A 24,836-nucleotide genomic window follows, 5' to 3' on the forward strand; every position below is an offset into this window, starting at 1 on the left:
TACAAAGTTTATTCTTCTATTCAGTGGCGTAACCAGGAATATGCCTTGGGGGTGGGTGAGATGGCCTGGGGTGGTGACCCCCCCAGGCAACGGGGGTTAACTTCAAGCAGATGCAGTTATTAAATGTCAAAACTTGACAATAGTTTAAATTTTTTTAAATTTACCTGAGGCTTTTTGGGTGATCTATCCCCCAATACCCCCATAGTTACGCCACTGCTTTTATTTTTCATATGTTTCACTCTGTACGCATCCGCCAAGTGTTTATTTTCGTCTCGGTCGTTATCAATTCATCTCGAGGTTAGTTTTAGTAAATTTTCAGGAAAATCAATACTATTCCTGCCTCAACACACCCGACTAAGTTGGAAAACCCAGTTGGCTTGCGATAAAAAATAAACGAACTTCGTGAAATTAAGCCTGCAACATCTGCGTGGCAAACCTCCGTGAGGAATGTCCGCCGAGAGGAAATCATTTTACACGCTTGAGAATTGCGTCCTAACCCATTCATACTTCTTCACGGAAGAGAAAATTCCACCCCGATGCATAGATTGCGATTGTCCACTAACAGTGCGACATATCCTGACGGACTGTCAAAGATATCGGGTCAGCAAGGATGAATCACAAGCTCGGGGGAAAACTTGCAGAAGTGTTAGGAGATAACCCCGGATTTGTCTCTCAACTCATCACATTCATTCGCTTTACTGACCTTTTTAACAAAATATAATATTTCTCATGGCATCTTAAAAGTTTGTTTGATACATATTTGGTCATGCACTGGTAATATGCAGTCGAACTAAAAAGAAATTCATAGATCCATTTCAGTGCACAGCAAAGTTAATCATGTTGTACTCTAATTCTCATATCATTGTTGTACTGCTATTCTCATATCATCGTATTCGCCTGTCCTTTGTCACAGTCTTTGAGTGCCATTAAAGTTATACACATGCAGTAGAAAACGTGCTGTGATTTATCCTGATTTATTAAAACCAATCCCGAGATATAGAGATCTAAACAAATCATAGGAATAAGTATTATAGCTAGGTACTCCTTTATTACTTTTCCAATCAAATTTTAAGATTGGAATTGTTTTCTTTAAATCATTATCATTATTATTTCTCTTTTCCAGTAAGTAAGTGCAAAACGGCCGTAACAGCCGGCGCACCCTACAAAATTAATTCTACTACTATAACCATTACTCCACTCATCCGATGACTCGGATTGCTTTAATACTCGGCCCGAGAAAATCCTTATACCGCATCGAATACCCCGTGTCCCGAAATCTAACTTTATTTCCCATTTTATTGTAGGTCACAATCATATCGGTTAAATACTCTGTTCTGTATAGCTGCTTGAGTGTCGAACCCATGTGAAGTATGTTCCGCCCCGTTACTCATTTTAAGTAGATTTTTTTTTCCATTGTGCTTAATTTTTTCTCTGATTTTCTAGATCATTTTAAGCATCATTAATACTTAGTTTTTCATCTCCCAATCGCAGCGCCGAAGTCCCGAAGGCTTGGTAAATTTTATAATCTATTTTAAGATGAAGAAATAAAGACTAAATTTTTTGATTGGAGGTAAATTTTTTTTAGATTCTTAAGAACCAACACCTAGACATATGCTAATTTCATTATGTTTTGTGCCTTTCATGCTTCATATTGAACTTTATTTTTCGGTAAATAAGATTTTTAGGTAATTGTTTTAACTTAGCGGTATAGGTGCTGTGCTGTCTTACACATGGTTTCGGTTATCAAATAATTCCGTCTTGATGACAACTTTTATTAGTAATGGACGGCAGTACTATCATCGCACCTTGTCATTTTAAGGATATAGTCGACCGACTGCAAAGCTAGTTGTCGACGTTTCTTAACCAGTTAAAAAAGATCTAATTTTGATCTTGCCCAAGTTTATCAAATCAAAATTTTCATAATGGTGTTGAGGCAGTTTTTTCCTGTATTTAGAAAGTTTTACAGCATCTTTGTGGCCTAAGTAATCTGCTTGGGATTTAGTTCCTATCTAGAGGTATAACGTTGAACGATTGACTCTAATTTTTTGTACTTTATTAATTTAGGTCAACAGTGGCGTAACTAGGAATATTTCTTGGGGGGAATGGGAGGGCCTGGGGGCGACCCCACCCCCGAGGGGTCCGGGAAAATATTTACAAAATTACATGCCTAAAAATACATTGTACACCATTTTGACACTTAAAATTTAACTTTGAGAAGATGCAGCTATCGAATGTCAAAGCAAGACAATAGTTTCAAATATATTTTTTATTTCTCTGAGGCTTTGGGGGCGGGGGGGGGGATCTATCCGCCTCACCCCCCCCCCCATAGTTACGCCACTGTAGGTCAGTCTTTTAAGTTTTTGATGGGCAAGATTTTTAGAAATTTGACTCTCTTTGCTCGTTTTTTTACATAATCGGTTTTATTTTTTCAGTTTATCGCAAATATTGGCGAATTTTATTGACGCAAGAGCTGAGGTACATTGGTGGTTCGGAGTCTGTTTTACTGATTTTGTGAAGTAAAATTATTTTTAGTTTTATGTGTACAGTTTTTTAATGATGCTTTAATATTAAATTTCATTTTTACTTTCAGCCTCTGGAAAGAAGCGAGCCAAACGACCCTAGGAGCCTGAAAAGGGTTTTCCTCTCCAAATCGAACATCACGTGTAACGATGGGTCTCCAGCTGGGTGAGTTTCCAAAATTTGACCGTTTTTCTTATTGTTACGTGCTTAATTAGTGACGAGAATCGAATAAATTCCCAATTCAATCATTTTTCGAGGTTCAAGGAATAACTTTATCACCAAAAGACGTGAAGCAGGCCGTAGGTTACTTTGAAAAGAACTTTTAATGGGACTCTTTTGAAATTTAAACGTCATACATGATAGATGTCAACCCTTTTCTGGATCTTGCTATATGCATTGCACGTTGCTTTTCCTATTTCCGGAACATTTGAAGGTCACTCATGGGTTATAGTTCACTAAAACATTATGAAGAAACAGACATTAATTAGCATAGGACACCTATTGAATAAAAAACCTTGTAAATTTCACATATGATTTTAATAACGACCAGTTTCATCGTTGTGCGGCATCACGTATGTATACATGATACAAGGAGAGTTTACGAGGTTTTTTATTCACCATAAAGCAATTTCACCTGGTCACGCCTCAAACTATCAATTTTATAGAACACCTAGGTACTTAAGCGGGTAGACCTCTTCTTACGATAAAATCTTGTCTATTTTTTATTGTCGTTTTACCTTGAACCACTCCATCAACCTGATTGTACTTACTTCAGTAATACTAAAACGGTACAATGACAGAAGAAAAATTTGTCTGGTTATCCATCGGGTGGTAATCGTAGACCTCCCTATTCTCCCTGAAGAAAAGTTGGATAGTTAATGTATAAGTAGAATGATGGTTGGCTCCTAATATCTGCCCCCACCTATGACAGAGAAAATGGCTGATTGCTGGATTTCTGATATTTTTCTTTTTTGTTTTGAGCCCTAAATTGAGTGATAATAAGGCATTAGTCGAAATTAACGGGCTCCTTATTTAATGTTAGATAATGCTATCGATATTGCCAACAAATGAGCGATCTTTTCCATCACTGAAAAATCGAAGGTGAGGTTGCGTTATGTAGGTATGTTACCTTATCTCACCCCATCTTATGGCTGAAGGTATCTTGGCCGAAACTGTCGCGGTATTTTATGGGTTCTTGGAGGCTGGCGTGGGAGCGTTCGAGGTCACGCCTATAGTGAAGGTGAGGTTTCAAGGTCCAGCTGCTCATTCCTAGGGTTCGGTCAACTGGTCAGACGTCATAATTTTGGCTCCCAAACCAAGTTGGTATTTAAATATTTCTGTGTTGCCATTGCCATTGCCATGCCATTTAATCAGGGTTTTTGCTTATTGGGCCAGTGGCGCAGCGAGGGGGGGTTTTGGGGGTTAAACCCCCCCCCCCCCAAGAGCTCAGAGAAATTTTTAAGTTTAATCCATTTTACTTAATTGGATTGATATTGCTAATAGAATAGTGTAAGGATTAATGAAATATCCCTCAGAAAGACGTAAAACTCACCATTTTGAATCGTTTATCGTAAAATTCCACAATTTATTAATCTAGCACCTACCGCTTATCCTGATGGGTATTCCATACACCCACACACCCCGGTATTAATTTCACCTAAACCCCCCCAGTAGGGTGGTGCGAAAAAACTCAAGTTCCAAATTTCGTGTCGTAATAGTGCGGAAAAGTTGCGATGCGTTAATACAAGAAGAACAAAAAAAGAATTATTAAAATCGGACGTCATCTTCCGATCCCGCAAAGCACCTGAAAAAATGACAAAAATGAAAAAAATTGTTTTTTTTTTCGTTGTAAAAAAATTAAATTAAATTAATATCATTTAACGCTGTAGCAAAAAATGATTACAAATAGCATAGGTTATTATTTATATATGCATATTTATGGCTTTTAATTGTTATTACCGATCACACAAGATCATAAAAAATGTATAAATTTTCAATTTCGCCTATTTTTCAGAGTTTTGTAATAATTACTTGAGGATAATTTTTGAGAAGTTTTAATTAGCTCTTTAGATCAAAAATGACAATAAAACTGACCACTAGAATTGAAAGGCAAAATTACACTTTAAAAAGTCAGCATGTTAACCCTATTGAAACCGAAAGTGAAGATGTTGAGGTTTTAAATGACGCAACGCGAAGTTCAACAATCAAGGAGAAATTTGTTGACTAGGAAGATTACATGCCTAGTACATCCAAAAATATATAAATCATAATGGCAAATGAGGGTAAAATTCCAAAGTACAACTTTTCATTGTGATCAATACGATGATAAGGGTGTCTCACCGTACAGCTGCTGCTATAGCATCAAGTGCACTTGTAGACATTGGAGTTATAACTGAAGAATATACTTCTAAGTTCATTGACCGATGTAGAATTAAAAGGGAAAAGAAAAATATTATAAGCGATTTACAGCAAATCCATCTTGATTTAGGTGAGCTACTCGGCTATACTTTGACGGAAGGGTAGACAATACCATAGTCATAGAAATGATTGAATCGAAGGAGTACTGTCGGACAGTTATAGCGGAACACCATTCTCTAATAAAAGAACCGGATTTTGTGTATTTGAGTTATGTTTCTCCAAGCTCCGGGTCTGCTAAAGATATAGTGGTCTCCATACTATCTTATCTCTCTGATCAAGGAGTATCATTAGAGTTCTTAGAGTTAGTTTGCTGTGATGGCACGAGCATCAACATTAGATGGAAAGGTTGCACTATTAGAAAGCTCGTAAAACACCAATGACACCCGCTGCAGTGGGCAGTTGGGTTACTTCATTTCATTGAATTACTTTTGTCATATTTTTCAGTATTTAGATGGTGAAACAAGTGGCCAAAAATCATTTATTGGGCCAATTGGACTAATATGAATGGTTATGGAAAGCTTCCAAACTGCATTTCCAAACAATTGAATGTGAAATTCTACAAGTTGATAAATTTTGAGCAAGGACCAAAGATACCGTATTGACATCAGTCAAGCAATCACAAGTGGCGACTTTCCAAATGACTTAGCAAACCGGGATACCGGACCATTTTCACATGCTAGATGGCCCGTGTGAACAGAGCAAAGGAAACCTCTCGATACATACCTGGATATTAAAAGAAAGTAGTTTTCCCTGTTATTGAACGGAACTCTAACTTTGATCACGAAGAGAATGTATTAATGGCGATGGTTTTTGATTACAGAAGGCACATTAGAGAGCTAGGGCTAAAAAGTGTATTTAAAGCCCGACAGACTTAACCAAAAGGCAAACCAATCGTAAACTTCATTACTTCTACCACGAACTTCTAAATAACTGACCATATAGAATTGATTGACTGGAATGTAGTCAAACTGTCTACTCCACCTCTTCCTATGAGAATAATTACTAATGAAAAAATAGCTTATTTCATTGAATCTGGCGATAAACAAGATTGGGACATTATAACTTCCCATATCAAACGCAAGTAATGGAGCCGTGTGTGAAATTGGTAACGGAGGCATTCCTTAAGCTTTGTGGCTATCGATCCAGTGATGGATTTATTAGGGCTAATTCAAATCAAGGTCCATTATGCCAGACCTTACCACTAAATCGTAGTACAAAGTAGTTTTCAAAAGTTAAAATTTAAAAGAAGGACAAAAAATTTAAATATCGTAGAAGCAGTAACCCTCATTGGTTGGATGAATGGAGGGTGTGGGTAGAACTCTAAGTGCAGCCACCTCTCCGCGGTGAGTTCTGGGTTGTTTAAATATTATTAAATAATATATAAACAAAGGAAGAGCTGCATAATCAAACATGTATTTTAGACTAAAATATTACCTTAAGTTATTATGACACAACTCTGAAAAACCGGCTAAATTGCGAAATTTATACATTTTTATTGATCTTGTGCGATCGGTAATAACAGTTAAAAGTCATAAATATGCATATATAAATAATAACCTATGCTATTTGTAATCATTTTTTGCTACAGCGTTAAAAGATATTAATTTAATTTAATTTTTTTACAACGAAAAAAAAAAACAATTTTTTTCATTTTTGTCATTTTTTCAGGTGCTTTGCGGGATCGGAAGATGACGTCCGATTTTAATAATTCTTTTTTTTTTCTTGTACTAACGAATCGCAACTTTTCCGCACTATTACGACACGAAATTTGGAACTTGAGTTTTTTCGCACCACCCTACCCCCCAGCCTTAATTCCTAGCCGCGCCCCTGTATTGGGCCACCTGTGCACTGGCCAAATATTGCATTTGCTCTCCCTGGGAGACTGTTCCCATGGGAATCCTTTGTTCGCTTACACTAGAAAAATGTATAGAACCGGTCCTGCATGGGAACACCTTTTGCATTTAACACATTAAACCCTGTCTTGTCTCTCAACTCTAAAAACAACCCAGCTCGTCTCTGGGTGCAATGCTTTAATTGGTTCAAGCAAAATTATTTGCTAAAAATTGCTTGGTGATTCACAAATGGCTATTACTTCTTAAATCGACCTGAAATGATTGCGACTCTTGTTTATGAATATTTTATCCACTTTAAAATTGTCCCTTGTCAATCCAAATCTGTTCAGAGATGGTGGGCAAGTTGCATTGCATTGTATGTTTCCTCAACATGCTCTTTCAGTTTGTTGTTTATAGTTCACATAACTCCTGTGGTGCAGTCTTTGAAAATGCAGTCTTCAGGTCTGGGCATAGTACTGGCTATATTGGTCAAAAATTAAACTTTGTGACATTCCATTTATCTTGGGGATCCAAATTATACTCTCTGATCTTCCCCAGGACGAATGGAATTTAGCAAAGGTAAGTGCCTATTTTGATTTGTTTGATCCATGGGCGTACCCAGCGGGGTGGCAGGGGGGGGCAGAAGAGGGCAGCTGCCCCCCCCCCCATAAGCAAAAGTAAATTTAGGTAGATTAGAAATTTTTGAACAAATTTTCATTAAATCCAAGGAAAGTGGTATTGGTATAAAGCATGTAATTAAAATAAAAATATTTTTCTGAGCAAATAATTTTGAAAGCTAATAAAATGCTGTTAAAATTTTGGTTCCGTAACCTTTAACGACTAGAAGGACCACGGCTTGCCCTCCTCTAGTTTTTATCCTGGGTACGCCCTTGGTTTGATATCAGACCAATTACAGCACAGTCACAGGTGATTAGCCACCGAGTGAGTTAGTGACCAAATACTTGGCAACTGCGATGATAACCTTTACACATATGAAATAGCTAACATGGCTCCTCTACAATTTTAGTCTGAAGAAGATATGTAGAAGAATGGCTATTGAAGTCCAATTTTATTAAAAATCACCTAGTCTGGATGAAGAACCAAGAAATGAAAGCACTATTAAATATTTTGATCATATTAATTAAATCAACTCAATTTGAGTATTAACCCCTTGGTTGGGGGCATAAATTTCCTTATCTCTCACCTGGTGGGGAGCAAATCCACCGATTTTCGGAGATGCTGTTTTCCAAAAAAGAATTTATAATAAAGCTATTGCACAAAAATGGCAATATTCTTAAAATATATTGGTATAGAACCTCTGACAAAGCTAAAAACATGCAATGATGCATAAAGAATGAATATTCACGCCTTCTCCACATAACATTGCAACGCGACGGCACGCGCGACTATATGTAGTCGCGCTCCCCACATGGGGAGCGGAGTCCGCTTGCGACTAGAGCCGCTCTCCCCAGTTAAGGGGTTAACTATTATTGGTAGAATGCCAATTTATGTGGTGAGATATGAACTTAAGTGAAAGGTGAACTTTAAATGCACCTGGGAAAGTGATGATTTATGCTCGTGTTTTAAATGAATGCAAAGTGATTTAAAAAATTTCTTGCCCCCTTAAAAAAATGGTTTTGGAAATAATTTCACTAATATAATGATATTTTTTTCAGCTTCTACATCAGGAAATCAAGAGGAAGTAAGGAGTGGATTGTCTTCCTTGAAGGTACTTATTCCTATGATTTGTTTAGATCTCTATATCTCAGGATTGGTTTTAATGAATCAGGATAAATCAGAGCATTTTTTCTACTTCATGCGTATAACTTTAATGCCACTCAAAGACTGTGACAAAAGACAGGCAAATCCGATGATATGAGAATTACAGTACAACAATGATATGAGAATTAGAGTACAACATGATTAACTTTGCTGTGCACTGAAATGGATCTATGAATTTCTTTTTAGTTTGACCACATATTACCAGTGCATAACATTTGTATCAAACAAACTTTTAAGATGCCATGAGAAACATTACATTACATTTCATGATTTCGATAGAAATATATTGTCTAATAACATGATATTTTCTTATGGTATACATAAATGCTTAAATTTTTCTTAATATCCTTGCATATTTCCTATAGAACTTGAAAAACATGGAATTGCTGCACCATGTATCATTAACTCAAGTAAGGCGGGCTAAATCAAGTACATGTACTGAATTTAATGTCTTAAAATTTTTTCAATGGCCACTTTTTAATGTGGTTTTATTGGTTGGACTTCCAGAAAATGATCAAATTATTTCTTTGTGGCAAAAATCCGATGTCAATCGTTTACATATGCAAGTTAAGTCTTATGCTCAATTTCCTTGTTGATACATATTCAAGTTATGAGGAGATTTTCATCTTCCTTTAATTAACTTCTTATTCTATCAATTTATTATTATGTATTCACACAGTTGATTTACATTATCTTTCTTTTTTAGGGGGTTGGTATTGCTACGATCAAATGAGTTGCCAGAACAGGTGGTTGAGATTGAAATACTTCATGACTTCTAAACAATGGGCAGAAACAAGAAATGGTGAGAGAAATGTTAACATACCATCAGTTTATTGAATGGAATATTCCTGTTTGATTTGAGTCAGATATTATCTAAATGTCATGATGATGTAAAATAATGCTCAACATTTTTCAGTTGGTGGCATTTTGTCTCAAAATCCAGAAGAGAATCCATATTGGTGGGATTCCAATCATATGTAAGTAGTTTGTTTTATGATTCTTATGAAGGTATTGATAACCCATTTGTTACAAATGTTTAATACGAAGCTCAAAAATGCCTTTTTGTTTCCCATTCCATTAGATTTGTCCCATACTGCTCGAGTGATTCTTGGAGTGGCACTAGACCCCAGCCTCATCGATGGAGTCATCAGGGTGATAGTGCTGTTAAATATGCTTTCATGGGCTCTTACATAGTTCAGGAAGTTATTAAGGATCTTTTACCACTGGGACTTGCTCAAGCTAACTCACTACTTCTAGCAGGGAGCAGGTAATCAAATACTTCTTTCAATGAAAACTAAATATTTTATTTAAACATGTTGTTATTTATGCATGAATAATTTGGTCTTAGATTGTTTATGAAGGTCTAACAGTTGAAAAATAAGAGTGGAAATTCTAAAGAGCTTGCTTCCACCAGTCTACCATATTGAAAATGTTATAGTTATTTCATATCGATTCTGTCAGATTTGAAAAACTTATCATGACGTTACCTATATAATGTTTTTCTCTCTATAATTAAAGCAAAGATGGCATTCAGTAACCTGGATAATTTTTTTTAGTGCGGGAGGAACTGGTGTCATTGTAAATCTTGACCGAGTTGCCGATAATTTAGCTGAGCTTGGATATGGTAACATTAAAGTACGTGGTCTTGCCGATTCAGGATGGTTTTTGGACAATGCACCATATACTTCAGTATCTTCTTCACCATCCTCCTCAACTTTTGCATCCTCATGGCTAATGACATCTCCAGCACAAGCCGTAAGGAAAGGTGTTGAGCTGTGGAGGGGCCTGGTGCCAGAGAGATGCCGACAGGATTACCCTGAAGAGGCATGGAGGTGTTACTTTGGATACAGGGTATATCCAACCCTTAGAGGTAAATCATTTCACTTTATTAGAATATTTATGCCTGAATAATTTCACAAAACTTCAATTATTTCATTCACTTTAAATAATTAGTCCAGAGTAATGGAATTCGTGGGTTTGATTCTTTAACATGCATCATTCAGCTGAAAAGTTTTTTATTACTCATTTTGTCATTTATAATTATTCATTTTCTCTATATTGATAAAATTCTGAATGAGATGCAAAAATTTTACTTAAAATATTCTCTAAGTGGAATGAACTTCATGTGTGACTTTGGTTAACTCTTAGATTAACTTGATTGTAGCATATTTATACAGTAGATTCCATTTAATGGATCCACCGATTAGTTGGGGCAGCCGCTTAACTGGGGCAGATGTTGTAGAACAGAACCCAATAGAAGAATATCCCAGAGTATTCTCCGCGTCATTGGGACAGCATGCCGCTTTATTGGGCCATGAGTCGGCGACATAGACTATACTCACGATGAAATTAAAATTTTTTATTCAGAATACTACTTTTTTATGTTTTCCTCCTTTAATTAACTCTTATTTTGCACAAATATTCCTATTCTTACCCTATTTTGAAAGCTCTTTTTATTATAATATGTGCAAGAGGATAGGACTTTTCTTTAATAGGACTTAGTAAAAGAATTTAAGTATACCGGGACTAGCCACGGTGATAACTTTTACGGGAGTCACCCGCAATGCACAATTGTGCGAAAAATCCACAGAGAAAAAATCATTCGCCGGTCAAGGCGAATGATTTTTTCTCTGTGGATTTTTCGCACTTAGTAAAAGACATTCATTCAGTGTCGCCTGAGGCTGTGAAAAATATTTTTAACTAAATTGTTATAAATCTTTAAAATGATAATAAATTAACTAAACTCGCTGATTTATCAATCAAATTAATAGTTTAAAAAACTTGTGTTGCATTATAAACATTCTTTAGTCTTCTCTCTACCATTTCAAAGTTTTTTTATGCCCATATACAAGAGGGTATGCCTAATTGGGGCAGCCGCTTAATTGGGGCAAAGCTCACAAGTCCCGATATGTCCCAATTAACCGGAATCTACTGTATCTTTACTTCATTGTGTGTTGATGATTTATATAGTGCTCCTGCGTTCTTGTCTGATACTTTTCAGGTTATTTCAAATTTTTATAGCATTCATGCTATGAATAGCCCTGAGAAATTGTACATGATTCTTTAGATGGAGCCAACTGAATTAAATTGCTTATATTCCATGAAATTGACAGTGAATATCTTGCAGTTTATTGTATTTTTTTAGATGTTGAGTAGGCATGCTTCTTAATTGGAGAATGGGATTGAAACAACTTCATTTTCTTTTTTCCAGCTCCCTTATTTGTATTTCAATGGCTCTTTGATGAAGCCCAAATGATAGCAGATAATGTTGGCCCCCCTGTTACCAAAGAACAATGGAATTATATCCACCGTACTGGAGACAGTTTGAGAAAAACTTTTGTAAATGTCACGTAAGTTTTCAATCAGCAAGAATGTTTTACATATACAAATTACTTATGTGTTGTTATATTGTTGGAAAAAATCAATATTATAATGTGAGATAGCGTTGGTTCAATGCTACATAATAATTCAATTTAATTCCTTATTAATATTATCAAGATTCAATCCAATACAGTTTGCTGAAAAAAATTGTGAGTTTTTACAGATGTTCTCATTGTGTCAGTATATGTGCTGGATCTGTTAAAAACTCCAATTAATGAATTCAATCCATTCGGCTTTTACTTTGTGAAAATCCATGTTGAAATTAAAATACACAACCCTGGTAACTTTTCACTGGAAAATTATTTATAGGTACAATGCGTTTTGACGCTGAGGCGTTGAAGGCGTCAAATGAGGTACTTGAGAATGATGCCTCAGCATCGAAATGCGTCGTACCAATAAATAATTTACCAGTGAAAAGTTACCAGGGTTGTGTATTTTCATTTCACTCCAATTAATGCTGAAGAGGTTTTATCAATATATTTCCACTTAAATGAGATTTCATCTGTATTATTTTGAGCCATTTTGCTGCCAATGGGAGGATATCTTGGCCCTCAATGGATGTGCCAAAACTGCCGAGGGCTGATTTATCAACCCTACTTTTCACTTGAATTGTTAATATATTGTAATTTTTTCTTTCATGAAAATAGTATTTGACCACCATAATTCTTCCAAGGTTTTTTAGCCCCGAACATGAAAAGAGAAAAAAACTCTAGATGGCTTATAAAAATTATTATCACTATAAAAGATAAAAATCTGATATCTTGCAAGCATCTGAAAAAATTCTTTGCAGTTTTTGCTCATTGCCCTCAAATGAGGTGGTAGTAAATGAACTTATGTCTTTGGTGTCACACTTAATGCATATAAGCTAAAGAGTTTGGTATTTCTCTCTAAAAGGGAACAAAATAAATGCTTTGACAGTTTACTTACAAATCAACCTTATGTTGACAGGGGTCTTTTTGCAGCATCTTGCATATCACATACCGTCCTCACAAAAAGAGACTGGCAAAGCATCCGTTTGGGGAACGTCACCTTGCCTCAGACGCTTCATTGTTGGGAAATGCAGCAGCACCACAGCAACAAAATAAAGCATGCTGAGTCGAGGAAATCTCACCACCCACATCGTTATGGGATGTCTGCGCAGCACCACGCTCATCATGGCAATCACCACAAGCATGGTCACAATGGCCATGGCCACGATGAATACATGCAGATGTCTCCAGAGCAGGGCAGTGATTTGGGTGAAGAGGGTGGAACGATGCTCGATGGAGGATGGAGTCAAGAGATTTCTCACACAAGCCATCTACGGAGGAAGAACATGGCTGCAGAGCTGAAGTGGAGGCAAGAGAGTGGCCAAGCAAGGAATCCTGTCTTGAGTTATGCAGGGAACAAGGAGATTACCTCACCCACATGGAATCCAATTATTTACACTGCCGGAGGAGAGAAGTGAGTGAGCATATTTCATCATTTCATTATTATAAAGAGAAAATACGCATAATTAATACTTCCTACATCAATGATGCCGACTTACAAAAAATATTGGGGGGCCCAAACTGGGGATCTTTCCCTGGGAATTTTATAAGTAGTGAGTTTTAAGTTTTTTTTAAGCATTTTAGAAGAGTTGTATGATCAACATTAGAACCCTTATAACTTGAATCTTGATATCTGGACTCCCAGGGGAAAATCGACAGGCCTTACACATTTTTTCCTCACACCCATAACAAATTTTTGAGGGGGCTCGGGCCCCCTCCTGCCCCATTGAGTCGGCACCGCTGTCCTACATATAATTTGGATTCAATTGGGGATTGTGATGTGACTTTTGGTAACATTTAGGGGGACTCTGAGATCAAAAAACAATAGACGCATTGAAAAGGATAAGTAATGGTTCCAACATTAGACCTAGAAATTTTTTGGTATGGGTGCATCGCTTCAACTTTAATATTACAGTATGCATTTCTCGTAAGGATATTATAAAATGCCTATATGACTATTGGTCAGGGGCAGATCCATAGAAGGGCTAGAGGGAGCAATAGCCCCAATCCAATTTATACAAGATAAAATGGCAATTTTGTTCAGTTGTCAAATATATAAGGGAAAGGAGAGCCCTGAGAAAACCTTAAAGGGGAGTTACCATGCTGGAAATTCTCAAAATTTTCGTAATATCCTGGATCCCCGCTACTGCTGAGAGATAACTCTCCAGACCCTCTACCTAGACCACCCTTGTCTCTATGCTGGATCCATCTCTGCTACTAGTCACCAGGATTTTGAATCACACTCACATGCAAAATTTATTGTTACTTTTCATTTTCCAGGTTTCCTCATGGCTTTTCTGATGTAGTCTTTTTGGTCTTCTTGTGTACCAAATATAATTTTATTCAAAATTGACTTATTTGTTATGTCCCGCATTGAATATCAAGCAACAAGTATTGTTAAGAATACATCATCCTTAGAGTAAACATGTGATAAAAAGAGGTGCTCTCATTCTTGCCCAACAAGAAATGAGGAATACTTGACAAGGGTGTTGTTAAGGACTAGCAAATGCTTGAAATGAAAACTTGCAATGTCAAATGCTTGCATCACTTGGGGTTATTTGATGAATAACAGCTACCTCATACAGTTACTTGTTGACATTATCCTCTGACACAGTTTACAAGATTCTCTTGTATGCTATAACACCTGGGAATCAAGGAGCTCAAAGCAATAAAAGCACTTTATCAAACAAGTAACTTTTTATGCAGTCATGCACGTGGGTGCAAATTTATGTATGCCAAGGATGAATTTTGTCATTTTTATAAATTGATTTAGTGAGCATGTAAATACTCAATCACTCTGGTCTTCTTACCCATACTTTCACCTCACTTAGCCAAATCATCAAAATTATTTTATTATTATCTAGCAAGTTTGTGGTTGATGTTAATATATTTTCATCTAGGACATATTGTTTTCTGAATTATAATGTTCTCATTATGTAGTGTGACTCATGGTGGCATACCAGCACCCTCAACCGTCAAGTACGCCAAGAACATCATCAAATCAAGCCTGAACAGAATGCCTTCTGGTGTCTCGCCATTCCAATCAACCCCTCTACAGTCAATGGCACCCTCCTCCTCACCGATCACCCTCGACGACAGGTCCCCGCTGGCGGGCGAGAGGGGTAGCGTGGGGGAGAGGGAAGGCAAGGGAGGTCGCAGGGAGGGTGGGGTGCAGGAGAAGAGGGGTCGGGACAAGAGGCGACGCAGGCGGAGGAGGAGAAGAAAGAAGAAGGGGGAGGGGAAGGAGGGGGAGGAGAGGGGCGGGGGGAAGGAGGGGAGGGAAGGGAGGAGGAGGGGCGAGGGGGGTCACGGGAGGAAGGGAGGGGGTGGACGTGGCAGGGGGGAGAGGGGAGAGGGTCGGAGGGCCGAGGGCGAGGAGGGACACCACAGGGGTGCAAGGAGAAAAAAGGGTAAGTCATTGATTGAGGTGTCATTTTTAGACTTGCAAAAAAATATCTCTGTCTTCGTACGGGTGATGCTTTCTAATATATTTAACACATTCAATGTGGGCCCAATTTTCATGAACGTCGTCAAAATCGGCCGATAATATAAGAAAGAAAAATATAGAGAAGTTTTCACGCCATAACTTCCGTTCAAATACTGTTATTTACAAATAGCGCACACGGATCGGAAGAGGGAAGCTAGCTGAAGGCCATGCACACAATCGGAAGACTTGGAAGTGGGTATTACACACATACAGAGGTGGAGAAAGGGCTCCCGGCTGAGATACAGTGCACATCAATTGACCATGGGACCATGACCTTGATGGGACCATGTCAATCGACGTGCTCTGCTCTGAATGTGTTAACAAGGGTATTGTTCGAGGAGTAGCTAAAGCTTGAAATGAATACTGGCAACATCACCCCGGGATTGTTTCATAAATAATGGCTAACTCATAAATCTCTGTTACCCCCTTTCAAGTTCACAAGGATCTCTCCTATGCTATAATACCTCCTAATAAAAAAGAGCTCAAAGATATGAGATAATTTAACCTTCTTTGTGCTATCCTTCTTCCTGGGGTACTGGCGAGAAATGCTGAGGGTATTTTGATAAAATGTAGCAACTAGGAAAAAAAACAATACAAAGCTAAGTGTAATATTTGGAATCCTGCCACGTGAACGGCAGTAAAATATACAAGAATTGCCATGAGAAAAAACACCTAGTACCATGAGCCTCGGTATAATTGCCATGGAAATAAAAGAACCTGGATAGCATAGTGGTATGCACAGTGGCCGGAAAAGCCAAAGGTCTGTGGTTCAATTCCTGGTCTAGGGGAATTTTTTCTCATGGCAATTCTTGTATAATACTAAGCTATTTTATTAGTTATCCATAAGTGTTTTTTATTATTGAGGTTAAACTGGTTAATATTGACAAAATATTTTTATGCTTACTGAAATAAAATATATCAATGTAATAAGTTATAGCAAATTAAATAATGGGCTATGTTAGAGCCGATATATCGACCCACTGCACTTTTCGCCCGAGCAGCAAAAGCCGACATACATCAGCCTGCTGCCCTAAAAGGGTTAATTAGCATGGAAACACTCAATCACTCTAGTCTTCTAGCACTTATGGTACCCCCACTTGACCAAATCATCATAATTTCTTTTATTATTATATAGCAAGTTTAAGTTTAACTTATTTTTAGTGTGAGGAGAGATTGTATGAACAAACAGATGTTATGGCCATAGGGTCATGCCTATCACCACCAATAGTGAATTTCTCCATGGAGAATTTCGAGCAAGGAGCACTCAATTCAGCCCTACTCTGACAATGGGGGTCGAATAATAATGGATAACAATTCTTGTTGACCGCGCAAAAATAAACAAAAAGGAAGGCTTATAATGAAAATAGTGGCATTCCGTCACATGCATCATCGCTTCTGATTTTTTGTCATGAATACTTATCAGTTGTGTTCGCAATTTGTATGCTATTTGATTTGTGAAGTAATAATGTATCTCGTCGCTCCTGAGTTTTCTTCGTGAATAATATTTAGCCTAGGACAGTTGTGCCTTAAGTTTGTGTTTAATTATGATTAAAAACTTTTGGGCTATGTTGCCGCGTCAATGCTTTGGGTGGCCCCAACGTTTCCCGACCGATGCTGGTCGCTTTTTCAAGGGATTATGGAGAGATGGGAATTTAAGATCTTTTATATAGGTATCTGTGTCAAAAAAGATCTTAAATTCCCATCTCTCCATAATCCCTTGAAAAAGCGACCAGCGTCGGTCGGGAAACGTTGGGGCCACCCAAAGCATTGACGCGGCGACATAGCCCAAAAGTTTTTTATCATAATGACAAGCACCCGCGAAAGTTTTAATGAAGAATTGTGTTTAATTGATTTGTCAAATATGTAATGGTTGGTGTCATTGCTCCCAATTTTTTTTTTCATGAGTAATTACCTAGGACAATTGTGTCATTAATTTGTATTTATTTGATTTTTTCTGTAAAAAGAGAACATTACAATGTTTTGACTGCAAGTTTATTCAAATTACTATTCATAGATGAATTGATACACATAGAGATCATACTGCCCACTTAATTTTTGAAATTAAAGTTAAGTGGACGGTGCGATATATTTGTGTATAATTTAATATGCTGTTCCATGATATCTCTTGGGAAAAAGTTGACTTCATACTATTCATAGGTTCATTATCATACACAGTATTTAAGGCTATTCCTAGTACACTTTTGATCCATGATTCTATAATAGGTAATATGTACATAGTATGTTATGCCAATTATTTTTTTAATATTTCTAAAGATTCAATGGAAATAAGTTTTAAAAGTGGAATATGTGTATAAGCTATCATTTAAAAAGTGTTGTGGATTTTATAGTTGCTGAATGAGACATAATTTTCAAAATCAGGACAAATAAACTGAAAACTTCCTTCAAATGTGTTTATGACAATTAAGTCAGCTTTTGCCCAGCACCTTCTTGAACTGGGCCACCATAGTGAATTCCACCTGGAGGTTATTCACTTTGCAGTGAAAGCAAGAAAATGTGTCTTTGAGCTATGTACTGAAAGCAACTCATTTCAAATGTGAGGAGACATTATTTGAACAAACAGATGATATAGCCATGGGGTCATCCCTATCACCAGCAATGGTGACTTTCTTCATGGAGAATTTTGAATTAGAAGCACTCAATTCAGCCCCAATATGACCAAAACATTTCTATGGGTACGTTGATGATATGTTCATATCATTGTGTGGCCTTATGGACCTGATGCTCTTGTGTTTCCCCAACCTGTAAATAGACTGTATTGGAAGTCACTGCTTACTATGTAGAAGGAGATAGATAGCCAACTTCCATACCTTGATATGCTGATTCATCAGATCAGATAAGGGATGACAGCCTGGGTCATAGTGTGTTCAGGAAGCCAGTGGCAGATACAGAAAAAACTTAAGGGGGGGGGCGCAACATATCTTGAGTTGTCTTTACTTTTATCGTAATAAGAGATGATCAAGTCACAGGCAGAGTATATGAAAATTTTATTTAAAGTTATTATAAACATGTGAAAGACAATGCCATCTTATGATATAAAAAAGTTACAATTGTGGTTTTGCAATGTTCGGCAACACAGGCGGACCCGCAAGGGGGGGTTGCACACCCCCTGCACCCCCCATCTGTATCCGCCACTGCAGGAAGCCCACCTACACTGACCTTTACTTGAATGGAAAGAGCTACCACCACCCATTCCAGAAGATGTTAATGCTATTTACCCATGGCCATCTCCATCACTGACAAAGAAAAATCTTTAAAGAATTATGGCACCTGAAGAACACCTATATCCAGAATGGCTGCAGACAATGCCAAATAGACCCTGCCCATAAAAGGTCCTTTGCAGCAAACAAGACCTCATCAAAGGAAAAGTCTACTTCAAATGTGCATGTGACGATTAAGTCAAATTTTGCCCAGCACCTTCTTGAACGGTAGTGAATATACCTTCCCACCATACATATCCACCATACTGGGGAAGATCTCCAGGATCCTCAGTAGGGTTGATATTAACGCCATCCACCTTCCTCCTTCAAAATTAAGAAATTAACTGCTGAAGGTAAAGAACCCAACCTAACTGAAAACTCCAGGAGTGTATGCCATATCTGTTGCGTTTTGCTGGAATCAAATCGAGCTGTCTTGGGAAACACTGACTTTAATTCAAAGGAGAGTCAGCATAAATTGCTGAGAGAAAAAACTCCCTGGACCAGGAATCAAATCACGGACCTTAGACTTTACGGGCCACTGTGCAGGCCACTATGCTATCTAGATTCCTGAATATCAATGGCAATTGCACTGAGGCTCATAATACTAGATGTTAGGCCCTCACTGTCTGTCTAGAATGGCAAGGTGAGGGAGAATGGACTTCAAAGAAGCCACAACCACTTGAGAGCCCCCAACCTGCACTGAAGCTACACATGGCGGTAATATGTGATATATCGATCATACCATGTGAATGGCAGTGACATTTACATAAACCACTATGAGAAAAAAAGTCTCATGGCATATTCTCTTAGCAATTAATACAAATTTTTACCACAATTCATGCGGCAGGATCGAAGCATACCTCAAAGTGTTCTTGTTGATGTTCTGATAGACTCCATAGGAATATATATTTCGGTGGTACATTTTTCAGAGTTGCTCATTTTGCTCTCTCTCCCGAGAATGGTGCATAGCAGTCTTTTATCCCTGATGGCTTTTGGCTTCTCAATCTTTCTCCCACCACCTGGAAAGCAAGAATGGGGGGGGGAAGAATAGCATTCCTTTTGGATGAGGGGAAGGCCAGTTAAAGCAAAGGAAATGGGATGGGCTGGGGCCCACTTGATGACTCTTTGTATCCCCAACACATGCAAATGAGGCCAATCTTACAATGGAGAGATCAGCCGCACAATGTAAACTAGATTGAATGAATACTGTAGGCACTGACTAAAGCAGTCCAAAAATCAGCTTTAGCCTAGCTCAACATTCATCACAACAATATCATAGTTGATTCACTGGGACAAAACAAAGCTCCTATGCCGATTGCATGGGTAGTGGGATGGCTTAGTGAAGAATCTATTCAGATTCAACATGATCAACAAATGTAGCGGCTACAACATGAGCACAATAAGGGGCCACCTGCTGAAAGTCTGATAGCTGACAGCCAATCAGGAGACAGTGAGAGAGAAACTACTCTTATTCTTCGCAAATTGAATATTAATCTGAGGTATGAATGGATCGCTATATAATTCCTGAATCCCTGATGAGAATGGCTGAGTCACTCATCAAAATGTTGGAAAGAAATAAGTAAAATTTTTCCATGTGTGGAGTTCTAGAAATCTTCATTGCCATGATATATGAAATTTTTTATTATACGTCTGCTCCGTAATCTTTCTATTGAGTAATTTTTTATTGGATCACACATATATCAGTTCCAAGGTGGGATTTCCATAATTCATGCTGACATGCAATATAGGTATGATGAGATAAGAAGATTAACTACAATTTTTGGGATAGTTGACATAGAAAACGATTAACATGATGTGCAGTGGGATTGATATTGCCATGGCCACTAATTTAAAATTTTGAGACAAATATTTTAAATTAGTGGCCAGCATAGGTGGATCAAGGGGGGGGGGCACAGGGGCATGGGGACGCGTTCCCCCCCCAGAGCCTTAAAAAATATGCAAGATTTTTAATATGGTCCCATTATCATTGCGTTCATTTTGTATTGCGAGTATCCTTGTGCCCCCCCCCCCCCCCCCCCCCCCGGAACACAATCCTGGATATGGCCTTACTTGTGTCCCCTTCGGAAAGAAATCCTGGATTTGCCCCTGGTGGCCAGCACACAAAGTGTTAGATGATGTGGTCAATGTTAATGGTTAATAAATAGTGTCATCATATTAATAGAGTGTTACATTTTTGGATTGCAGTTGGTAAAGGAACAAAGCGAATCAAAAGATCTGAGTCATCAAGTATGATGTCACACCACGATGAAGTTCATGGGAAGCTGAGCAGCTCCAGAGGTGGTGACTCCAGGGAGGCTTGGAGGACGGAGAGTCGGTGTTCTCAGCGATTGGTGGAGCGATGCACCTGGCCTCAATGCAATCTGTCCTGTCCAAAACTCCATAATCCTTTGACAGGTATGATCATATAATTATATAAGTATTTTAACTTTGCATCTGCATTTTTGCTGTCTAATTCAAATCAATTCCAAGATTTTTTACCTCCAACTGTGTTCTTAAAAGATAAAACAATTATAAAACAAAGGATTCCTACCTGGGCAACCTACCGAGGTGGGACTCAAACCTACAACCTCTTGTTATACCGGCAAGGACTTTACCCTGCCACCACTCAGAAGAATGCTACCATGAAACTTTAAGATGATACTGTTGAGGTGTTGGGACAAATATAATCGAAGTGTGAATTATGAAGTTTCCAACTGCTAATGAATTAAGCAGGCATACACCATGCCCATGTAACATACCAGAATTACACTGATTGATGCTAAGGAAACATTTGGTATTCTTTTACTCATGCTGTTGGATGTAGGAAGTAAAAACATAATTCTTTCAATTTTTTAGGTGAGGAGATGGATTTCATAGAACTGCTGAAGTCGTTTGGGCTGGATATGATGAGTGTTGCTAATGCCTTGGGCATTGACATTCATACCCTCAACAATATGGACCATGATGAACTTCTCAATCTGCTTACACAACAGTCAAACTGAAGTGACAGTTGGGATGGAGGTACTCATCAGGATTTTGCATTGAAAATAAATTCTATTCAGTTTAGGTTCTTGAAATATGTAAAAGGAAACTGAAATAATGATGATTTTTTAAATTTATATCATCACAAAATTTTGCTCTTTGTTTCAAATAGGGTAGCACCAGGCTTTTTAAAATTTTTATGATCAAGTTTTAAGCCAATGAAACAAGTACTGAATCAACTTCATCACTTGATTCGGCATGCTAGTTCATCCGTTAACCAATTCATGTGTCCTATCATTAGGCTCCTCAGGACTGGTTATATGACACATTAACCCACACAAGCTGATGTGTAACGCATGACTGGGTGAATGAATGCAAAAATGCACCATGTAACCAATCAGCTTGTGTCGAACAGAAAATAGCACTTTTTTCAGTTTTGCTAATATTCTTTCCCACATGTTTTATTCTGGTATTACAAAATTATTCACGAAACTGCATCTCAACTCATAAGTGTTAAATGTAGCATGTCACCTGGCCTGAAGAAAGAATTTTCCATTAAATGATACAGATGAAACTTTCACATATATCATATATGTAGTCAGGTTTAGGAACAGTGCCAGTAAAAAAGTATGTAGTTGAACGACAGCAATGAGACGACCACTAAGCAATTTTGTGGAAGGCTTTAAGGAGAATTCTTTTGCTCAGAAATTCTGTTTATCAAAAAACCTTTCACTGTCCTGGTGAGGATATTGGATTTGGATCAGCAATATGTTGGGCTACTGGTATTTTGCCGAATAGTTTATGTATTGAGTCTCATCTAAAATGCTGAGGGACCATGAATACTTTCCTCGAGACATTTCACATGGGTTCATACTGACCTAATGTTAAGAAATAGTGTTTCACCAAATGTACAACCAATGTATTATACTGGTAAGACTCATCAATGCAATGCGACCTCATTGCTAGATAATACCATGCAATCAGCATTTATAAGTCAATTCTGTATTTCAATGATGCTTAACTCTATGAAACCAAAGTTCAGAAAATTATCCAAAATATTTATACAATACTCTATGTCAATGTTTAAAGTGTAATAATGATGATGACAAAATACTACTGCATACTTTTTTGCAAGATTTATTTATGATTTTAAACATTGAAGTATTATTTGTAATATAGTCCTTAGAGTTCTCTACTTATAGTGTCACTTTTTGTAAATAATTTTTCTTCTCTCACTTTCTATTATTGTCTTGTATTTTTTTTAAAATCTAATAATTGATTATTTATATAAATATATATGTGATTAATTTATATAAAGTATTGCTGCAGTTGAAAAATTGCAAATCATCTACCTCTAAATGTACAATCATTCTAAATGTCTATGGTTGTGTATTAAAATGATTAATTAATGTTAGATGTATCAATGGTGAAGTATTTCCTGAATGTTCAGAATGTTTTAAAAATATTGTTATATCCTACCGTGTTATGCAACTCATGTGAATCATATCGTTCACTGTTTCTAGATGTACACATACATATTTAGAAACAAATGTACAAGTTGATGAAAAGGTTTTGTCCTTAAATGTGCTTTAAAACTATTTTGAAGCTTTACAGACATTAAAATACCTCAGCTTTAAATTATCTATTACCTAATGCCAATGTTGCACGCATGTATGGTTGAATCTCTGATTGTAACAGCACAATTCAAAAATGAATATTTAAATAGCCATGGAGATTTTTAAAATTTAGAGAAAATCATATACGGTTGCACAGCTCTTTTTGTGCATTACTGGTGCCTTATTTTCAAAGAATGTTCTTCTTTTAATCACAAAGGTTTGCAGTGCATCTCCAAATAAGTAAATATGTGCCTACTATTTGTGTAGGTTTAATTTTTACATGTTTCAAGCATTTTTCAGTCATGAATATATCCATTTCCATTCATGGATCTGCTTGTTATAAATGCAAATTTAAAAAAAAATATTGTAATTTCACTTTATCTAACCTCCTGAATTTTTGCATAAAAGGTGATTATTTGAATTCTTTTGAACTTCATCATATATCTCATAATGTGTTTGGTGATATATTTCACTGTGAAAGAGCCAAAAGGTTTTACTCACGTAGTCATACTGAACTAACTTTCATATTAACTGTGTTACCCATTCCATCCTTTATTGGTGTTGTGAATGTTATGATGTTAAGTATCTGTGGATGAGGGGGAGAACATTTTTAAAGAGAGATATTTCAGCAGGCTTTTCCAAAGTTTGGATTATAAAGGAAGTGTTTGTCAACCGGTTAATTCATGTGTTTTTCTTTTTGATTCAAATGGTATGCCTAATAAGGATAAAATCATTCCCTTCCAAACCTGTTTAACTGGTAAAGTGGAAAAAAATATTTGGAAATTTCAAGCACTCAATGTGTTTTGTTCAAATTGAATGTATCAGAGATAACTTTCAGGATTAAACCTGTAAAATTGGAAATATTGATGTACACCATTGGTATGCAAAAGAAGCGCAACAATAAAACTTTAATATATTTATAAAATTTTATAGTAACATTGCCTTTTGATTTATATGAATAACAAATTAGATATTCTACACTCTTCATCATTTAGTAATATTTTGGAAGAAGTTTAGCAAACAATAGGGTAGTTTCCTTCATCGAAGAAAACAAAAGGCATTGATTGCGATTCGTTACCCACCATTAGTGTATTCATAATACACAAATTATTTGGTTTTAGAAATACCGGTTTAGACGAATGGCAAGGGCCAAATTTTATCCTCATTTGAAAAAGGCCAGATTGGCGCCCATGCGATGCCACTCCATGTGACGTCACAGGGACCTAGTTTCTACACGAGAGGATAGGAGTTTTACATCATCTGAGGTTACCAATGCATGCAAGAGGCACAGAGCTCAGGGAAACATGTCTTAATAATAACCTATTGAAACTGGCTAAGGTCGGAAAGTTTTCTTCGTTTGATAAGGTATTATGTAATAAACCTTTTTTAAGCCAAGCGCTACCAGCCAGCAAGGTACTCAGCTACCCACTAGCAGCCTGCGTCGTATCAGTGCTCAACTCGCCTCAAGGTCACTTTCACAAGGCAGGAGGGGGAACCAGAAATACGTCACACGGAGAGATTTCCCGGAATTCATACTTACGCATCGCGTTTTTGCGCGCTTGAAATTTTTC

The 24,836-nt window shown here is 37.2% G+C and overlaps 1 protein-coding gene across 1 annotated transcript in view; it reads left to right on the top strand.

Moving 5' to 3' along the window:
* LOC124164915 (palmitoleoyl-protein carboxylesterase NOTUM) overlaps window positions 1–24,190 on the top strand; it is a 108,128-nt gene extending 83,938 nt beyond the window's left edge. The window contains exons 3-14 of the mRNA XM_046542145.1: window positions 2,591–2,685; window positions 8,447–8,499; window positions 9,259–9,354; window positions 9,469–9,529; window positions 9,634–9,819; window positions 10,109–10,422; window positions 11,764–11,902; window positions 12,882–13,376; window positions 14,903–15,169; window positions 15,302–15,372; window positions 20,873–21,082; window positions 21,524–24,190. Of these exons, the coding sequence (XP_046398101.1) occupies window positions 2,591–2,685; window positions 8,447–8,499; window positions 9,259–9,354; window positions 9,469–9,529; window positions 9,634–9,819; window positions 10,109–10,422; window positions 11,764–11,902; window positions 12,882–13,376; window positions 14,903–15,169; window positions 15,302–15,372; window positions 20,873–21,082; window positions 21,524–21,669 (2,133 nt within the window). The 3' untranslated portion in view covers window positions 21,670–24,190. The remainder of the gene's footprint in view (window positions 1–2,590; window positions 2,686–8,446; window positions 8,500–9,258; window positions 9,355–9,468; window positions 9,530–9,633; window positions 9,820–10,108; window positions 10,423–11,763; window positions 11,903–12,881; window positions 13,377–14,902; window positions 15,170–15,301; window positions 15,373–20,872; window positions 21,083–21,523) is intronic.
* The last annotated feature ends 646 nt before the right edge of the window (window positions 24,191–24,836 follow it).

This window comes from Ischnura elegans, chromosome 9, assembly GCF_921293095.1.
Source record: "Ischnura elegans chromosome 9, ioIscEleg1.1, whole genome shotgun sequence".
In the NCBI taxonomy this organism is placed as follows: Eukaryota; Metazoa; Arthropoda; class Insecta; order Odonata; family Coenagrionidae; genus Ischnura; species Ischnura elegans.